Raw genomic sequence first — 20,379 nt, forward strand, 5'->3', positions numbered from 1 at the left:
GTCAAACAACACAAGCAAGGAGACACAACCCTGATCTGAGGCCAGTAGTAGGTCATTTACTACTTTAACCAGCGCTCTCTCTGTGCTGAGGCCTAAATCCTCATTGATGCATTTCATTTAACTTCATAGCCAGAATTGATTCTTTTTAGAAGTTGTTCTGTTGTTTCCGGTAGTATCTAATGCACTTAACTATCTCACCATAAGTTATTTTATGTTATATTAGCTAACGCTGGTTAATGTACGTTTCATTAAATGACCTGAAGCAGGCGCTCACTCGGCAACATCATCGCAAATTTCATGCTGGATTTAAAACAAACAACCTCCCAGAAGCCATCCAGGATCGTTGAGAGAGATGGTATTTTCTCTTCATCTACAAAAAGCTTCTCGATTACCTCATCAACATTCTGCACAGGCAGCTGCTTTCTCCAACACTGAGCTCTCAGGTCATTTTGTTATTGTGTGTCATGATGGATATGATTAGGACTCGAGACTTCAGGAAGACCGGAATACTGATTCGGGCAGCAATGCATGAGCTTGTTGACGTTCCGCTCTCCCGGCCAGATTAATTCCTTCGTTAAGCAGGGTGAAGAGTCGACTCTTTATTTGCGTGTCATAATTAAGGCAGTAGCTTCACTGCATTGTTTCCTGCTCTGTTTATTTCCATTTTGTTATTTAGTTCCTTTATTGCACTATAAACAAGTGCTGGAGAGGTTTAATTACGTCCCAGGTGAGACTTGGTGCAGGTTAGAATGGAAATGGTTAGTGCTAAGGGTAAGCTGTTGTGCAGAATTAGGCTCATTGTGTGTGTGTGTGTGTGTGTGTGTGTGTGTGTGTGTGTGTGTGTGGGGGCGGTGTCTTTGTAGCTGGAAGAGGATGGATCAGTTGATGAAGCTGAGCAGTTAGAGTCCAGTCCATCTTCTGAAGAACCGAGCTATCAACAAGTAAGTGTTTGTGTTTTAAGCAGCAATTCTGTGCTGAATATTTGTAATTTGCGCAGTAATAACCCTACACGCATCTCCTGTACATTCAGAAGATTTAAGAGCCGCATTCAGTGGACGGCACGTCAGAGTCAGGACATCTCTGTCTGTCAGGTTTCCAAGTCAAACATTAAACACACTGACGAGCTCCTTGCGTCTTTATACTTTGTCGTCATGAGCTTCATCTCAAATCAAATAAAGTTTTTCTCTGAAGTTTTTACTAATAAAGAAAATCCCAAAGGCAGGTAAGCAGAAGAGAGTTTCAGTAGGCATCATGAGAGGTTTTTGAAACACTAACCCATTTCCTGGTTGCAGTTAGTGTTTGTGTTGGCGCTCAGTAACGCTCTGGAATAGCACATGAGTGCAGGTGGTAGATGGACGGGGAAATAGGATGATATGACTGACTCTTACTGACGGAGATGGTGTATAAAGACAGAAATCTCAATCAGTCTGAAGGAGCCAACATTAAACTCTCAAACTCATATAAACCCCGCCCTCTTTCACGAGTAAGCTCCATGAACTTATTCTCGGTTGGAGAAGGGAATACTGTGCGTGAAAACACACCGACGTACCATTTGTACTGCTAAAGGGCCGCTACTGTACATCAGGCCACGCCCACCTAGGAGGGGCGGGGCAAATACAAACTACAGAGCATTTAACTAGACAAAAACAAGACTAATGCAGGATGGATCTTTTTAAAGAAATCCTTGAAGTGATGAACTATAAAATTCCATGAATTTCTCCAAAATGAGAGATTCTCTCCTGCTACTGGGGCAGAGGGATAAAAAACTCTCAGACAGATTTTATTTCAGCAGCTCTTTAAACTCCATCACGGTTTCACCTCATTTCAGGTAATTTCTCCAGAACTTTCCCTCCTTCAGTGGAATACAGACTGACGCACTATAACTCTGGCAGAAAATATGATTACAGTCCCACCGCATGAAGGCAATCAGCCGAGAACTCTCTATTCCCCTGCGTGTCACCGGTTCATCTTCCTTCGCATTTTCCCCATCAGTTAATAAAGTTCTTTCATTAGCACTGCGCTGCTTATCAGCTGTTTGCTCTCGGGGTTTATTGTGTTATCTTCACACTAAGCTCTGGATAATACTGAGACCACCTTCTGCAGCTGCTCCAGTACACTCTAACACACTCCAGTACACACTAACACACACTCCAATACACACTAACACACACTCCAGTACACTCTAACACACTCCAGTACACACTAACACACACTCCAATACACACTAACACACTCCAGTACACTCTAACACACACCAATACACTCTAACACACTCCAATACACTCTAACACACTCCAATACACTCTAACACACTCCAATACACACTAACACACACTCCAGTACACTCTAACACACTCCAGTACACTCTAACACACTCCAATACACTCTAACACACTCCAATACACTCTAACACACACTCCAATACACACTAACACACACTCCAATACACTGTAACACACTCCAGTACACTCTAACACACCAATACACTCTAACACACTCCAATACACTCTAACACACTCCAATACACACTAACACACACACTAACACACACTCCAATACACACTAACACACACTCCAATACACACTAACACACACTCCAATACACTGTAACGCACTCCAGTACACTCTAACACACACCAATACACTCTAACACACTCCAATACACACTAACACACACTCCAATACACACTAACACACACTCCAATACACTGTAACACACTCCAGTACACTCTAACACACCAATACACTCTAACACACACTCCAATACACTCTAACACACACTCCAATACACTCTAACACACTCCAATACACTCTAACACACTCCAATACACACTAACACACACACTAACACACACTCCAATACACTGTAACACACACTCCAATACACTCTAACACACTCCAATACACTCTAACACACTCCAATACACACTAACACACACTCCAATACACACTAACACACACTCCAATACACTGTAACACACTCCAGTACACTCTAACACACCAATACACTCTAACACACTCCAATACACTCTAACACACACTCCAATACACTCTAACACACTCCAATACACTCTAACACACTCCAATACACACTACCACACACACTAACACACACTCCAATACACACTAACACACACACTAACACACACACTAACACACACTCCAATACACACTAACACACACTCTAATACACACCACCGCACTCCAATACACAACACACACACAACGCCACACTCCAGTACACAACACCACACTCCAATACACACCCCAATACACACCAACCCACTCCAGTACACAACACCACACTCCAATACACACCAACAAAGTCTAATACACAAGACTCTAATACACACCAGCACAGTCTAATACACACTATAATACACACCAACAAAGTCTAATACACACTCTAATACACAACAACACACTCTAATACACATAATAATTCATTGCTAAATGAATCCTGGATGCTGATGAATGAGTTTAGTACTAGAGTAACAGTGAGAACGACTGAATCAGCGAGTGGAAGCTTTTACAGGTCAGAGCTCTGTAAGCGATGGTGTTGAAATCTGTTCTCCTGAGTGTGTACACTGCCTCACCTCACTCTCCTGTTCTTATATTTCTCTCACACACTACAGTGATTAATACAGCTGGTGTCAATGTGCATTCAAACATAAAAAGACAACAATATGAGGTGTTATTTTTTTAAATCATTTTATTATTATTTATTTTTTCATAAAGCTCAACAGAACCACCAACAGGTCGTAATAATAGCACACAGAACGGCATGAAGAAGAGAGACATGACGCTGGGGCTGATTTCCTTCTCTCCCAGTCTGTAGATTCATGCAGCCAATCAGTGACAGTCGTAGTAGTCAGGTGATCACACAGAGTGCCACGCCCCTTAGATCTGCTCTCCGTGAAGGTGTATGTGAAATACAGTCATGGATGTAATGAATGTGAAGAAGGATTATTTACTCCTTTTTTATTATGGGAAGAGAAGAGAGTAAAAGATGTTAAAGTAAACACATTGTATATTGAGAATTACACAAAATGGCAGATTTTTGATGACAGAATTGTCCTGTGTTTGGTTTTTAGAGGAAAAAACACACGGACCCAGTTGACTGATTTTAAACACTAACTGCACTTTCGTGCCTGTTAGTCAGTGTCTCGCGTCTGATTCAGAGTCTAATAGTTTCTTTTAATTCATTATCTATTTGGCTTGGTTTCACACATAATTAGACACAAAAGATGTGTATAAGGCTGGAAATGTCCTCATAAAACTCTTTCAGTCCTTAGTCAGAAATGTACAGTGATGGAAAAGGTTAAACAAGCCTTTACCGAGAGCAAGCAGACATCAGTAAAATCAGCTGGGCACGGAGAACACGGCGTTAAATAAACGATCAGATAATTATTTAAATAATGAGTTTTGTGCACCACATACAGAGTTTAGTTCAGTTTTTCTGTTGTTTTTGCGGTGCTGCAGCTCTGTGCTTTGGCTCAGTTTAACCAAAAAACCAACCCAAAACACACGGCATGTTTGATTCCTTTCCTGCAGCGAGTCGATTCAGAGTCTAATCACTTTCTCACTAGTGTGTTAATGATCTATCTCACACTGATACAGCAGGAGATCTGTGATGATTTGTGATGAACTCCTGTGTGTGTGTGTGTGTGTGTGAGTGTGTATCTGTGTGTTCTGATCTCTGATGGTCCAGGTGGACGAGCTGTTGAAGGAGGTGCAGAAGCTAAGAGAAGAGCTCAGAGGGAGAGACGTACTGATTTCTAAACTCACTCAGCAGCTGGTACACGGCTTCATTTCTCACTTCCAGCAGTTATCAAACTCCTACACATTTATTTATTTATTTATTTATTTCAGTGTTTACTTCCAGCTTCATTTCTGAGGTTTGAGCAGGAGGATCACGAATGTGCAAACACAGTGTGTATGGTTGAACACGCGGGTAATGAGCGCGTCAGTGGAGTTAAAATGATCTGATTGTGTGGAAACGTGTGTGATGTGTTTAGTGAATCTGGATAAATAATGTGTTGCTCGGTGGTGTGTTTCACAGGGTTGTTCCTGTGAGACCTTCTGAGGTCACAGGAGAACGTTGTTGTCGTTCGCACGGCTACAACTGGAGTTTAATAGGATAAAATATCTCAAACACTCCTTTACTCCTACAAACAAAACGTCTTTCCTCACTCACTTTTCATTCCCCAGCTGCATGTTGATGAGAAATGCAGTGTAGAAGCAGCGGACACGTTGGAGCAAACGCTTTACTCAAAGTCCCAGAATGCAGTTCAGCTCGGCTAGTTAGCGATGTACGAGATGACGAGCATGATGGCGTTGACGGTGGTGTTAGTGTGAAAGTTGGAGCTTTGGAAGCTGATGTGTTTGAGCAGAGTGTACAGACTGTAGGAATACATCACCGCCGCATCGCTCTCTTTAGGTAGAGATAGTGTGCGTGTGTGTGTGTGTGTGTGTGCGCCTTAGGTCTCTCTCTCCCTCTCTCTCTCTCCCTCTCTCCCTCTCTCCCTCTCCCTCTCTCCCACTCCCTCTCTCCCACTCCCTCTCTCTCTCCCTCTCTCCCTCTCTCTCCCTCTCTCCCTCTCCCCCTCTCTCTCCCACTCCCTCTCCCTCTCTCTCCCACTCCCTCTCCCTCTCTCTCCCACTCCCTCTCTCCCACTCCCTCTCTCTCCCACTCCCTCTCTCTCCCACTCCCTCTCCCTCTCTCTCCCACTCCCTCTCTCCCACTCCCTCTCTCTCCCACTCCCTCTCTCCCACTCCCTCTCTCCCACTCCCTCTCTCTCTCCCTCTCTCTCCCTCTCTCCCTCTCCCTCTCTTTCTCTCCCACTCCCTCTCTTTCTCTCCCACTCCCTCTCCCTCTCTCTCCCACCCCCTCTCTCTCCCACTCCCTCTCTCCCCCTCTCTCCCACTCCCTCTCTCCCCCTCTCTCCCACTCCCTCTCTCCCACTCCCTCTCTCTCTCTCCCACTCCCTCTCTCCCTCTCTCTCTCTCCCTCTCTCCCACTCCCTCTCTCTCTCTCCCTCTCTCTCCCATTCCCTATCTCCCTGTCTCTCCCTCTCTCTATCTTTCTGTTCCTCTCTCGCCCTCTCCCCCCTCTCTCTATCTATCTCTTTCTCTCTCTGTCTTTCTCTCCCTCCCCCTCTCTCCCTCTCGCTCCCCCCCCCCCTCTCTCCCTGGGCTTGTCTCTGATGATCTCTGTTCAGCCTCCACACAGTTTCTGTTCTGCTGATGTTGTTTTTCATGTTAGGATTAATTTGTCTTCTCGAGCTGCTGTTTTTTTGGGGAAATAAATGAGTGTGTTCTTCAGCATCCTCACTGCCGCTGCCAGCCATTAGAGCAGCATGAACATACACACACGCACACACACAATGTTGTTGTGTAGGTAGTACATTGAATTGGTGTAATGTGGAACTAAATAATAAAGGAAGGAATAACACACTCCGTGTCTCCGGTCTTAGACAGATCAGTTGCTGTTAACAGCGTGAGGTTGATTATTTTCCTGTAACTGCACACCCCCAAGTGTTTTATTCCTCTTGCAGCAGTTTACCGGAAGATTGAAGTCATATTTTTATTCATTTATAGTTAAGTTTACTGTTCACTACATTTGAATGTTTAAAGTTACAGCTTTACCTCTGTCTGTTACAAAATGCTGACACTGGAGACTCCTTCCATAAACATTTTATTTGTCTTGTTGAACAGGCGGCTCCTGCAGAGGTGACACGGTGCCTCTGCCAGCAGGGGGAGCTGCAGAGATTGGAGCAGCAGGACAAGAGCACTCAGACTGCATGGAGATCACAGAACGTGAGTACACGCCTCCTGATCCGTCCTCACGTCCCTCAGGGACCGGCTTCACACTGTTTATGGAATAATCAGCCGAGAAATGAAACGTTTTACTCAATTAACAGATTTTTGGGTAAATCGCATTTATAACTATGTTGTGATTGTGAAAGCACACAAACCTCTTTTTTTTTTTTTTTTTTAAATGTATCAAATTTCAAGAAGGCTTTAAGCTCCGCCCACTTTACGATCTCATCATGTCATACATCCCTGAAAAACGCTGATTAGAGTGAAAAATCGCAGTGTAATATTAAAATTCTCACAATATATCCAGAGTTTCTAGATGAGCTGTGTTCATGACGTTTTCCCGGATTTGAAGGACAAAGTGACGATTATTGTTGGACTGTAAATAAATTATAGTCTGGAAAATGTTTTATAAGAGCGCATGATGTTTTCTCGATTTAAACATTGTCTTCACACATCTTAATGCTAATATTTAATAAATTTATCCTGTTCATGTGTACCATCTGACACCATCAAACAATAATAATAATAATACTAATAACAGGATTTTTAGTTCTACAAAATTGTAGTTTTACAAAACCATGGTTTAAAACCTTTTACAATATAAAACAACAAATGAGTAAAAAAGTCAGTGTGTTCGATGCGCTCTGCTGTAAAGAAAACGCGGTGTGAAGGATAATCTGACCAAGCACTCATCTGCTAAACCTACAGACAAACTTTAACTTCATTCATCATGTTATTTATAAAATATTCACCTCTCCGGATAAGCGGCGTCTCTGATTAAACACGTCTCCTCCAGTGTCCTCCACAGACTTTAAAGGGACAGTGTAATTAATTCATTCATATGGTTTAGATTTAGATTTGTGTACAGCTTGTACAGAAGTCAGACTTTGGGACTGCTGTGTTTCAGGGTTTAGATTCTGGGCTCCTGATCAGAAGGTGCTCTGACCTCAGCTTCCTAACCAGCTAGGATGTGTGAAGAAAACTCTACTAGTGTATTTGACTGTAAAAGCGGTGGTGGGGGTGGTGTTGATTTAACACCCCCCCCCCCCCCCCCACACACACACACTCATGTTCTTGTCATTCAGAAGCCTGGTGAAGTCTTTTTATCAGCTTTTATTATCAGCTGATACTCGGAGTTCTGCTAATAATTCTCCTGTGTCTGAGTGTTCCACATCCTTCTCCTCTGAAAGAGGGTTCTGCGCGGTGTTTGTAGCAGATAAAGGACTTGTGTCAGCAATAACAGAGAAGGTGATGTGAGTGCAGCAGTGTTCTGAGAGATCTGCTGTGCGACTCCGAGTGGAGAGACAAACTCCGTGTTTAATCACACAATTACACCTCAGCATCAAGGGCAGGATTCTCTCCCTCACTGCTCACATTCATCTTCTGCAGCAGCAGAAAGGCATTATGGGTAGTGCTAGGCTTTTTTAAGTGGGTGAGTGGGTGAAATTGCTTTTGTTTTACATCCCACTGTTTATCCTGAGTTATATGAGCTAATAATGATACTGAACATGGAGAGAGAGAGAGGGAGAGAGAGAGAGGGAGAGAGAGAGAGGGAGAGAGAGAGAGGGGGAGAGAGAGAGAGGGAGAGAGAGAGAGGGGGAGAGAGACTAAAGCTACTACAGGAGGTAATTGCCAGCTACATGATCAAAAGTCTACATGAAAGTAAATACTGATCTCACCATGTGTTCTATAAAAAGCAGCTCCCAGTATTCCCGGGATTGTCTCCGGATCCCGACCAGGATAAAGCACTTACTGAAGATGAATGAAGGATATTACTGGATTAAACACGGTGAAAATCCATAATAAACCTTCAGCAGCATCAAGGATTTTTTATAATGAAATTCCGACTTGAATTCTTTAATGTTGGTTAACGGTTTCCTACATTACCCACAATGCTGTGCTGATAGTGTTGTAGGGGGACTGAGCCCTCACTTCATCTCTATCTCTGTCTAAAGAGAGTGATGTGACAGGGCTTTCGTCCTTTCGGGGGTTCGGGGGTCGCGTGGGCGCAGGGTTCAGGTTTGTCCTGTGAGCAGCTTCTGCATCTGAGCTGTGGATCTCCAGCTCCTTCAGAGTTCTCCTTGTTCTCGTGGTTGTGTCTGTGACTAATCCCCTCTTTACCTGCTCACTGACTCAATGACTTTAGGTCTTCGGTCTTCTCGAGGCAGAGTCGCGCTTCTGTCACACACTTTACATTTTTTTAAAGGATTTTCATCTCGAGTTAGATTTTTTTGTCCAGAACTTGTTGATCGCTCCTTGGTCTTCATGATGATGCTGTGTTGAGGTGTTATCTCTCACACAGTCTGAGTTCTTCCAGAAGCAGGATTTATTCTGAGAACATGTGACGCTGCATACACGTTCAACTCCGTCACTAAGGATGGAAACTGAACCAGAACTAATTTGGGGGGTGAAAACTTTTTCAAATCTCTTTTTATTTGTGTTTACGCTGCAGTGCTGTTTATGATGTTATGGTTTCTATAGTAACAACTGAAACTTGCGGGCGCTCCACATAAACGGATAAAAAAACATTTTTCCTTAAGGACATGTTTATTTATGTAACATTTATGGAAGGAGTCTCCAGTGTCAGCGCTCTGTAACAGTCAGAGGTAAAGATTCATTTCTGATGTCGTCTTTGTGGTTTCTCTGTAACGTGACAAGCTGCTTTACTTTTATTAACTTGAAGAGAAAGAGAATGATGAGAGAGAGAATGGAGATGGGGAGAGAATAGAGGGGGAGAGAATGAGGAGGGAGAGAGAATAGATTGAGAGAATAGAGGGAGAGAGATGGAGAGAGAATAGAGGGAGAGAATGAAGAGAAAGAATAGAGGGAAAGAATGAAGAGAGAGAATAGCGGGAGAGAATGAAGAGAGAGAGACGAGGGAGATAGAGGGAGAGAAAGAGAGCAGAGGGAGAGAACGAAGAGAGATGGAGAGAATGAAGAGAGAATAGAGGGAGAGAGAATGAGGAGGGAGAGAGAATAGATTGAGAGAATAGATGGAGAGAGAGAGAATGAAGGGAGAGAGACTAGAGGGAGATAGAGGGAGAGAATGAAGAGAGAGAGACGAGGGAGATAGAGGGAGAGAGAGAGCAGAGGGAGAGAACGAAGAGAGATGGAGAGAATGAAGAGAGAATAGAGGGAGAGAGATGGTGAGAGATTAGAGGGAGAGAGATGGAGAGAGAATAGAGGGAGAGAATGAAGAGGGAGAGAGACAGGAGGGAGATAGAGTGAAAGAATGAAAAGAGATGGAGAGAATGAAGAGAGAGGGAGAGAATGGAGGGAGAGAGACTAGAGGGACATAGAGGGATAGAAAGAGAGCAGAGGGAGAGGACGAAGAGAGATGGAGAGAATGAAGAGAGAAGGAAGGAGTGATTATAGTCGCTGTAGCATAAGTGAGAACAGGACGTAACCTGTTTCACAGAACATGAAGTGTAACTATAAACAGATAAAAAATTACAGGTTGTGCATGAAGTCTCATTAACACAACCCATTTGACTGCAGAGGGCAGACACTGTGTGAGTGTGTGTGTGTGTGTGTGTGAGTGTGTGTGTGTGTGAGTGTGTGTGTGTGTGTGTGTGTGTGTGTGTGTGTGTGAGTGTGTGTGTGTGTGTGTGTGTGTGTGTGTGTGTGTGTGTGTGTGAGTGTGTGTGTGTGTGTGTGAGTGTGTGTGTGAGTGTGTGTGTGTGTGTGTGTGTGTGTGTGAGTGAGTGAGAGACAGAGAGAGAGACAGTGGGTCAGTGTGTATCTCTCTGTATCTCTGTACAGGATATTCCTCCTCCTCCTCCTCCTCTCTCTCCGAGGCGGATGCAGCAGGGGACTGGCCGTGTGTGTGTCCCGCTCCACCACAAACGGAGTGAGTCTGTCTCAACCCTCTCGCCAAACTGCCCCTGCATCTGCCCCCGTCCCCAAATTACCCCCCCCCCACATGCTGTGGATCACCCTGTCTCTACCCGCACACACGACCACGCCTGCTCCATCTCTCTCTCTCTCTCTCTCTCTCTCTCTCTCATACACAGCTGGATTGCTCCTTTCATTATCACCTGTGATCAGACCGATCTCTTCACCTCTCAGCAGATTCTGACTGAAACATCAGACATCACCGCTGTTGTACACTTCTGATTGGAGAAATGAATAAAAACTCACATCCTGCTCCTCCTCTCTCTCAGACTGGATTAAAGAGCAACATGCTGTGAGACAGAAGGAGCTGATAGATAAATGCACACACACACACACACACACACACACACATTCTGTAATGAAAGTGTGTGTGTTCATGTGTAAGAGACAGCGGTAGCATGGACACACACTAAACCCGACTTCAGCACTCGTGTAAGAGTCTTACTGTGAGGATGGAACACTGTTCTTATTCCCTATGGCCAAACACACTCACACACACACTCACTCACTCACTCAGTTGCATACACACATTATCTCAGTGTGCTAGCTCTTCCCACACACTCCACTGGATCTCTGAGGTGATGTAAGCATCTGGTTAAACTCAGCCTCTTCCTCTCCGTCTGTTTTGATGCTTGTTTGTGTTTCACGCGCTGGCATGAAGTGCATGAAGCCTCTGGCTCTGTGAGCGACGCTGAGCCGTGCTAAATACTCAGGTTTTTGTGTGTGTGTGTGTGTGTGTGTGTGTGTGTGAGACTGACGGAGCTCTCCTCTCCTTGTCTCTCCCTCTGCCTCTCCCACACTGCCCCTGGCTCAGGAGTGGAGGAGTTAGTGCATTACTTCACAGATACAGCGTGGTACAGTACTTTACTCTAAAATAACCCCTCCCCCATCCCACGTCTGTCTCTCTATCTGTATATCTCTCTGTCTGTCTGTCTCTATCCCAATGTCTGTCTGCCTGCCTGCCTACCTGCCTGTCTCTCATTCCCAGTATTTTTCTGTCTGTCTTTCCTAGTATCTCTCACTCTTTCTCTCTTGCTCTCTTTCTCTCACTCTCTATCGCTCTGTGCCTGTCTTTTTTGCTCTCTTGCTTTTTAAAAAAAACAAAACACCAACACCCTGATTAACGCTAACGTTCTCATTAACACTAACGTTCTCATTAACACTAACGTTCTCATTAACACTAACGTTCTCATTAACAGGAGGCGGTGAGACTTGTGTAATATATAGTTCTGCCGTGATGATGATGATGATGATGAAGAGTAAAACAGCATTTTCTCTAGACGTTTATTTTTAATATTCACTGAGGAGGTTTATTTGGATAAATTGTTTTAATTCCGTGTTGTGACATCACACACACAAACACACGTTATAGGGTAGTTGAGACGAAGTCTCTGGCAGTGATGATGAGTGAAGAAGTGGGTCTGTGTGTGGTCGAGGTCTGTAGAGAACTCGTGGTAGTACCTGGGAGACGTGCTGCTCTCACCTCAGCACCTTCATGTCATTTCTCTGTGTGTTATACAAGACTGCGGCGTGATAAACGCTCTGCAGCTGGAACACGTTAACACTCACGTTAAAGTCTTCTCTGCTTTAATGGTGCGTCAGTGCCTGGGCCCCGACGTGAACAGGGACTCAATGCCGTGTTTGTATTCTTATTCTAATTATTATTTAAAGTGTGTGTGGAACTTTCCGGAGAGACTGCGCCATTATTATTCAAATGTTTTCACAGTCAGTTTGTATAGCGTTGAATTAAATGCAGATTAGGATGCAGTCGTCGTGGCGCCTGTCGAGTAGGTGTGGCTTTGAATTCACCTGATGGAGTATGTGGTGTTGTGGAAGTTCCTCATGTTAAACTTCATCTTTTCCATCTCTCACTTCCTCACATCTGCCTTTCCCCTTGATGGCTTTTTCTGTGTATCCTTCCAAGATTTTACTCTTTCTTCTACATGTCTCTCTCTCTCTTTTTGTCTCTCTGTCTCTCTCTCTGTCTCTGTCTCTCTCTTTCTGTCTCTGTCTCTCTCTCTCTTCCTGTCTCTCTCTTTCTGTTTCTGTCTGTCTCTCTCTCTCTATTTATCTCTCTCTCTATCTCACTCACTCGCTCACTCTCTGACTCACTCGCTCTCTCACTCACTCGCACTCTCTCTCTCACCCCCTCTCTCTGTCTCTCTCTCTCTAACTGTCTCTCTCTCTCTCACTCTCTCTCTCTCTTTGTCTCTCTCTCTCTCTCTCTGACTCTCTCTCTCTCTATCTGTCTCTCTCTCTCTCACTCTCTCTCTCCCTGTCTCATTCACACTCCATCTGTCTCTCTCTCACTCTCTCTGTCCATCTGTCTCTCTCTCTCTCTCTCTCTCTCTCTATGTATCTCTCACTCACTTGCTCGCGCTCTCCTCTCTCTCTCTCTCTCTCTCTCTCTCTCTCTCTCTCTCTCTCTCCCCCTCTCTCTCGGTCTCTCTCCCTGTCTCACTCACACTCCATCTCTCTGTCTCTCTCTCCCTCTGAAACAGTGTCATATTTTGTCCACTTCTGGGTCCTAAACCCTGACAAGCCTCCATGAATTATTTAGGAAGTGTCCCTATGAGGTCGTTGCCTGTTCTTTGTTTTGTTCATCAATGTAAAAACTTTGGGTGAGGAGTCTCAGACTGACTTCTCCAGCGCTGGGTCACACCTCAACCATGTGGAGGACTGCTCTCGTCCCCTTTCCAGTCTCCCTGGCTTTTGAGACTGTGGGTATGAATAAAATGTATTTTTAAAGTCCTAGCCTTAGGGCTGAGGCAAATATTGACAGGTGGAGAGGGAGGTGAGAGCAATCGATGCGGTGAGCATCATGAAAGTACTACCATGTTTATTCTAAGGAATAAGAACATGGAGGTGAACCAGAAGGTGGTGCTGTGAGCCAGAAAATCCTTTTCTCATTGTTAGTGCTCTGTCTGGCCTCCTGCAACATGGGAGCCAGAAACCTCAACCTGACTATCCATCAGTCCACTAAGATCTCGATATAATAACATTCAGATTCAGTTCAGTTCCTTTTCACGCTCTAATATCTCCCAGCGTATTCCAGAGTGAAACCGGCCCAGTTTGGACATCAAGCGGACCTTAAAGAAAGGCTATGTGAAAAGCAGAACCCACATCAAAAGCGCCGCTGCACAATAGCACCCGCAGATCCGTCCACTGCCGACGAGAGCATCACACAGAATAATTCTCTTTGAGGCTGCCGTGTCAGACGGACTCATGCCTGCGTATGTGGTCTCCTCCTGACTACTACTTGTGTAATCTTTGTGCAAGTGGCTCTGTGCATGACACCGGTCTTATATCAGTATCTCTCTCTCTCTCTCTCTCTCTCTCTCTCTCTCTCTCTCTCTCACCCCTCAGCCGATTCGCTCGGCTCATGAACCTGTCAAATCTGAAACTCGGTGTGGTATTCTTAACGTGTCAGATGAAGAGGTGCGCTGGTGTGCTGAACGCTGTGTGCTGAGCTTTGATTGTGACCTCATACCCTCGCGTGGAGGTCCACATCACTGTTAATAATTGCAGCGCTGTTGAGTTTCCTTCAGCTCTGCCAACATCACTTACACTCTGGGAATCAAGTCATTTTGTGGACGGTGGTTCTTCTTTAAAATCCCCATGAAATCAAAAGTTGTTGGTCTTTTGGTGCTGTAGACACAAATAAGTTTTAAAAAACACGTATTTGTTTTTTTTGTCCTTAAACAAACTGAGCAGGACAAACATCGGAACAAATGAACCCGAGGCCCGGCAGCGGTCCGAGACGTGTTGGTTCTGCGAGGTTACCGAACGTGTCAGAGTTGCGATTTCAGTGAGAAATCCTACACCTCTGAAAACAAGCTTGTTTGAACTTCTTATTTAGCTGTTTTTGCTAAGGTACTGTTTAGATTTGACGGTGTGGTGCATCTCGAATACTATTGGCTGTTGTGGAAATCAGTTAAGTCTTTCAACACACTTCTCGTTTAAGAAAAAAAAATCAACAAACAGAACAGAGATGAATGTTCTGTCTATAAAGCCTGGGGTTTTCTTCTGGAAAATGAACGGTACAGTTGAACCTGTTAGAAAATTACTTACAATAATTCTGTTCTTTTTTCCCCTCCCTCAGCCTCAGATACTACAGCCTTCCCAGCCCTCAGCCAGCAACCACAACAAGTTGGCAAGACCATCACACCCAGCCCTCTCAGAGGCCCTCAGTGACCGTGTGGATTCCCAGCCTGGTGACGGTCCAGTGAAGCCCCAGTCCTGCACTGTAGTTTTACCCGTTTCTGCCACCAGTAATGCCATGCTTCCTTCCTCTGTGCCCACGACTGCTCCTGCTGTTAGTGCCGCTGCTGCCTCTTTATCCTCCAGCACTCTGAACTCAGATAATCTCCTCCTCCTCCTAAACACCCATCTCCGGATAGACGAGTCAGACAGCCCCAGGGCTCATGTTGGTAACTACGTCCAGCTGAGGAGGACGAATCAACAGCTCGGTGACCCTCACACATTCAGCAGAGATAGGAAAGCTCCTGTTCTCATGAAACCCCGAGGAGGCGAGCAGGTCGGCTTAGGACGAGGAGTGCGTAGTGCATTTGGTGCTCACCGAGGTCTCAGCGGTCCATCCAGGACCAGACATCTGCCCCCTCCATCCCGCGGCCTGCCCTGCATCAGCTCAGCATCACAGTCCAATCTAATTCCATCAACACACAGCTCAGGCATCAGAAAGATCTCAGCTCCTAGAAACGAGGAGACCGGCTCGGTCCGGGTTCAAGATCCGTCTAACGCCTGTAACTCTCGCCTCCCTAAACCAAAGAGCCACTAACCCCTTCCCTCTGCTCCGCTTTTCCTCTTTCTTCCTCTCCTCCTCTACAGCACTGCTCAAGGCATCACTCCACGCTCCACTCCTCGGCCAGGTTACCAGCTCTGAATCGCTGCTGATCTCTGAGCTCATATTTATTTTATCAAACAGTACCCGATGTGTTTGGTCTGCCCAGGCTCTATACTTACAACACGCAGTTAAAATAACTCGAACTTAGGGAGATTACAATTCTGAATCCCGACGATGTGGCCAGGAGTCTCGAGAGTGTAATTGGCTGTGCTGTCTGAGTGGGAGGGGCTTTACTCTATCACCTGTCGATCATAACGGCACTGTCAAATCGAGAGCTCATGTAGGGCAGATAGCACTTTCCTCCAAGTGATGAAGCGTGAGTAGCAAAAAGAGAAACCTCCTCAGTTCCCACTGTCTGTACCAGGAGAAAGCTAAACACACTCAAGTCTTGGGTAAAATCCCATTTATTCAGCGCATTATATTCTGAAAGGCTATTGACAATCCCTTTATTGCCTTTAGATCTTCACAATGCTAATAAATAAATCTGACTAATGTAGAAAAGAAACCACAGTAATGACAATCGAAAAGAGCTTGATATTATTCTGTATTATTAAACATTAAAAACTCAGCATCATCGTACACTTGATAATCCAACGGGTGGTAGTTTGACGGTCAGCTTGTTTTTATTATTATTATTATGAATGTAATAGATACGTGCTGTGTGTGAAGGTCAGCTGTGTGTAAATGTCAGAGCTGTGTGAGTTGCCCTTTAAAACGAGTGGCATACGTCTTCTACTGTTTCCATCACATCAGACTGTTCCTCTGTCTGGTGTAGGAGCGCAAGACGGCGTGATCCATTACTGTAATAAGTGACTGATACATCAGCGCACTGCTGCTCTTGTCCTCCTACAGAAACGTTCACACTCTCTCGGTTCTGAGTGAGTGTGTTCACTCTCTGTCCCTTCACCGCACATGATCTACCCCAACATGTCCACTTTCTTCATCAAAACACAGGAATCCTCCCCCTGAGCTGCAGTAGAGTTTATACAGACTGGAGAGAGAGGAGAAAGAGCTTGAGAGTAGAGCTGAAGAGAGGAGGAGATGCAGTAACGCTTGGTGGACCCAGTGTTCCAGCCGTTTTCTGTTCTACGATAAGATCCTCACTGAGTGAGTGAAAGGAAGAGAGAAAGAGAGGGTGTTGCATTGATGGAGGTAGAGAGAGTCTCATTTGTGTTGAGATGTAGTTAGTGTGAGAGAGAGTGTGAGAGAGAGAGAGAGAGAAAGGTAGAGAGAGTCTTATTTGTGTTGAGATGTAGTTAGTGTGTGTGAGAGAGAGAGAGAGAGTGTGAGAGAGAGAGAGAGAGAGAGAGAGAGAAAGGTAGAGAGAGTCTTATTTGTGTTGAGATGTAGTTAGTGTGTGTGAGAGAGAGAGAGAGAGAGAGTGTGAGAGAGAGAGAGAGAGTGTGAGAGAGAGAGAGAGAGAGAGAAAGGTAGAGAGAGTCTTATTTGTGTTGAGATGTAGTTAGTGTGTGTGAGAGAGAGAGAGAGAGAGAGAGTGTGAGAGAGAGAGAGAGAGTGTGAGAGAGAGTGAGAGAGAGAGAGAGAGAAAGGTAGAGAGAGTCTTATTTGTGTTGAGATGTAGTTAGTGTGTGTGAGAGAGAGAGAGAGAGAGTGTGAGAGAGAGAGAGAGAGAGAGAGAGTGTGAGAGAGAGTGAGAGAGAGAGAGAGAGAAAGGTAGAGAGAGTCTTATTTGTGTTGAGATGTAGTTAGTGTGTGTGTGTGAGAGAGAGAGAGAGAGAGAGAGAGAGAGAAAGAAAGAAAGGTAGAGAGAGTCTTATTTGTGCTGAGATGTAGAGAGTGTGAGGTCCAGACCATCTGTGTTACATCAAACCATTCGGTGATCCCTTTGCTCTGTGGATGGGGCGGAGTCACCCTGCACGAGACCACGCCCACCAGAATAGAAAGGTTTCATCATGCAGGAGTGACGTGCAGAGACGCTTCCACAAAGTCGTGCTCTTAATAAACTCCCTCACGCCATGACTGTATATCATATTTACTAAACATAATCTTCTGCTCCTGTAGTTCACTGACCTTAGAGTAATGATTCATTTATTAGAAAACTTCTCACACTCTACACACACTCTATGCACACACTACACACACACTACACACACTACACACACCCTGCATACTATACACACACACTTTACACACACCCTGCATACTATACACACACACTTTACACACACTCTATACACACACTACACACACTCTGCATACTATACACACACACTCTGTACACACACTACACACACTCTGCATACTATACACACACACTCTATACACACACTACACACACTCTGCATACTATACACACACTCTGTACACACACTACACACACTCTGCATACTATACACACACACTCTACACACACTACACACACTCTGCATACTATACACACACACTACACACACTCTGCATACTATACACACACACTCTATACACACACTACACACCACACACTCTGCATACTATACACACACTACACACACTCTGCATGCTATACACACACACTCTATACACACACTACACACACTCTGCATACTGTACACACTCTACACACACCTTGCATACACACTCTACATACTCTGCATACTCTACACACACACACTACACACACTCTACATACTCTACACACACTCTACACACACACACTACACACACTCTACATACTCTACACACACTCTACACACTCTCTGCACATGCTGCACACACTCTACACACTACTGCCACGCTTTCTATGCAAGATTTTATTTAGTTGAGCTTCCCGGAGTACGTCACATGCTGAGTGTTTTATTTAAACACCACAGCACTGTGCGCACACACACACACACACACACACACACACACACACACACACACACCCCGCTTATTCATTAATGTAACTACTGTAAAAATCCATAACAATTATGACGTGTTAATAAATAAGTTGTAATTGTTTACATGTCGCCTTGGTAACAGAGGAATAAAACACTTGGTTATAGGAGAATAATCAGCATCATCATGCTAACAGTAACTTCACCACACCACACTGATTATTTTCCTCTAACAGCACTGCACACACACTGTGTTTTATTCTGTACTTATACAGTCTGTGTCTATGACAGGGCTTTTCATCTCTGCTCTCTCTCTAAAACGCTCCTGAAAGAGATGGGAGTCTGAATCTGACGTGACCTCCACGTGGTTCAGACTCACACCAGCTGTGGTGTGTTTCAGCGCAGTGAGGAGCGCTCGTGATTATTCTGATCACTGAAACTCAGGAGTACAGCAGCGTCTCTGTGCAGAAGAATCCTCACTGTAATCCTCAAATACTTCTGTCACTACACCTCTATCCTCCACACACACACACACACACACACACTCACACACACACACACACTCACACAGAGAGTCTCCCTCTACAGAGAGTACTTACAGTTCTGCTCTGTCTTAGAGCTGAAGTGTGTGTAGATAGAGTGTGTTGATTGCAGTGGAAGAGAATAGGCTAATCGTGAGACTAGTGAGCGCACACACACACACACACACACACACACACACACAAAATATAAACACTTTTTCAGTTACACAGAGGACGAGAATGAACACAGTGTTTGCTTGAAGATGTTAAGGCAGCGCTTCACCTCTGAGAGAAACGCGGGTCTTAAACTGACTGAAAAGCTGAATATTGTTTCTTCTTGTTGGGATTTTCATTTCAGTTTTGTCTTTTTCACCTTTTTTTATTTGACTGATGTTTGTATTTATTAGGCTTCAGTACCGTGATTTTATCCTTTGTCATGGTTTGTGAAACCAGTTGTCACTTTCCTGAAGCTTATGGAAGGAGTCTCCAGTGTCAGTGCTTTGTAACAGTCAGAGGTAAAGCTGTAAAGTTTTCCGACATCTTCCGGAGGGAGGAGTTTGTGCTGCTCTGTGGATTCTCTATAAAGAGAGAGAATAAAGAGAGGATAAAGAGAGAGGCTGGTGAGGGAACCTCTGTTTATAGCTGCTATAACGTAAGTGACATTTTGCCGACGTTCCACAATATTAACTAACTACAAATTGATTTAAAAAAGTGTATGACATTCTAGAATCAATTCCAAAATTGTTGATAATTTGTTGTGGAGTAAGAGGAATAAAACACTTGGGGATGTGCTGTTAGAGGAATGTTTTGAGATGGTAACCAGATCACACAATCCTGTCACTGAGATATATATATATAATATATTGTGTGTGTGTTTCATATAACAGCACACTCCTGAGTGTTTTATTCACGCGTCAAGCACAAAGTGCCTAGTAATTGTTTTGAGGGTTTACATTTCCGAGCGTTCGATATAATTCATGTTTTTTTTTCTGGTTTGACATTTTGGTGAGAAAATATTTTCTACTCGACTGAACGCTTTCTTCAGCGACGTTTAGTTTCAGCTTCTGCTTCAGACGCTTCCTGTTATCAACACCGGCATTTCATTGCTCGTAAACTGTTCTGAGCCTCCGCCTCATTTTCTAAACGACCCCTGAAATGTGTGTGTGTGTGTCTTATGAATGTGCTGGGACTCTGATCAGGTTTCGTTACTCTGTAATTTATTATTTGCAGTTTTATTTGTCTTTGCTTTTTTTATACACACACAATGTTTTAATAAATGTCCATATACGTGTCTGAGGGGCCTTAGGTTTGATGTGAACTTCAGATCTAAGACCACACACACACACACACACACACACACACACACACACACACACACACACACACACACACACGAGCCACAGGTGAGCTGCACTTCCTCACGTGTGTATGAAAAACCCCAGTACGTGTTCCAGTCTTTCTG

At 44.4% G+C, this 20,379-nt stretch overlaps 1 protein-coding gene across 4 annotated transcripts in view; it reads left to right on the plus strand.

Annotated features, from left to right (window-relative positions):
* The window catches only part of ccser2b (coiled-coil serine-rich protein 2b), a 47,899-nt gene extending 28,949 nt beyond the window's left edge, over positions 1–18,950 (plus strand). The window contains exons 7-12 of one of the 4 annotated variants that reach the window (XM_017483749.3): positions 864–941; positions 4,712–4,798; positions 6,718–6,819; positions 10,585–10,672; positions 11,531–11,570; positions 14,819–15,084. In XM_017483749.3, coding sequence (XP_017339238.1) covers positions 864–941; positions 4,712–4,798; positions 6,718–6,819; positions 10,585–10,672; positions 11,531–11,570; positions 14,819–14,945 — 522 coding nt within the window. In that variant the 3' untranslated portion in view covers positions 14,946–15,084. Of the gene's footprint in view, positions 1–863; positions 942–4,711; positions 4,799–6,717; positions 6,820–10,584; positions 10,673–11,530; positions 11,571–14,818 lie in introns of all 4 variants that reach the window. The other 3 variants (XR_008397633.1, XM_017483750.3, XM_017483748.3) reach the window with 3 other exon arrangements.
* The last annotated feature ends 1,429 nt before the right edge of the window (positions 18,951–20,379 follow it).

Source organism: Ictalurus punctatus, chromosome 13, assembly GCF_001660625.3.
Source record: "Ictalurus punctatus breed USDA103 chromosome 13, Coco_2.0, whole genome shotgun sequence".
Taxonomy (NCBI): domain Eukaryota; kingdom Metazoa; phylum Chordata; class Actinopteri; order Siluriformes; family Ictaluridae; genus Ictalurus; species Ictalurus punctatus.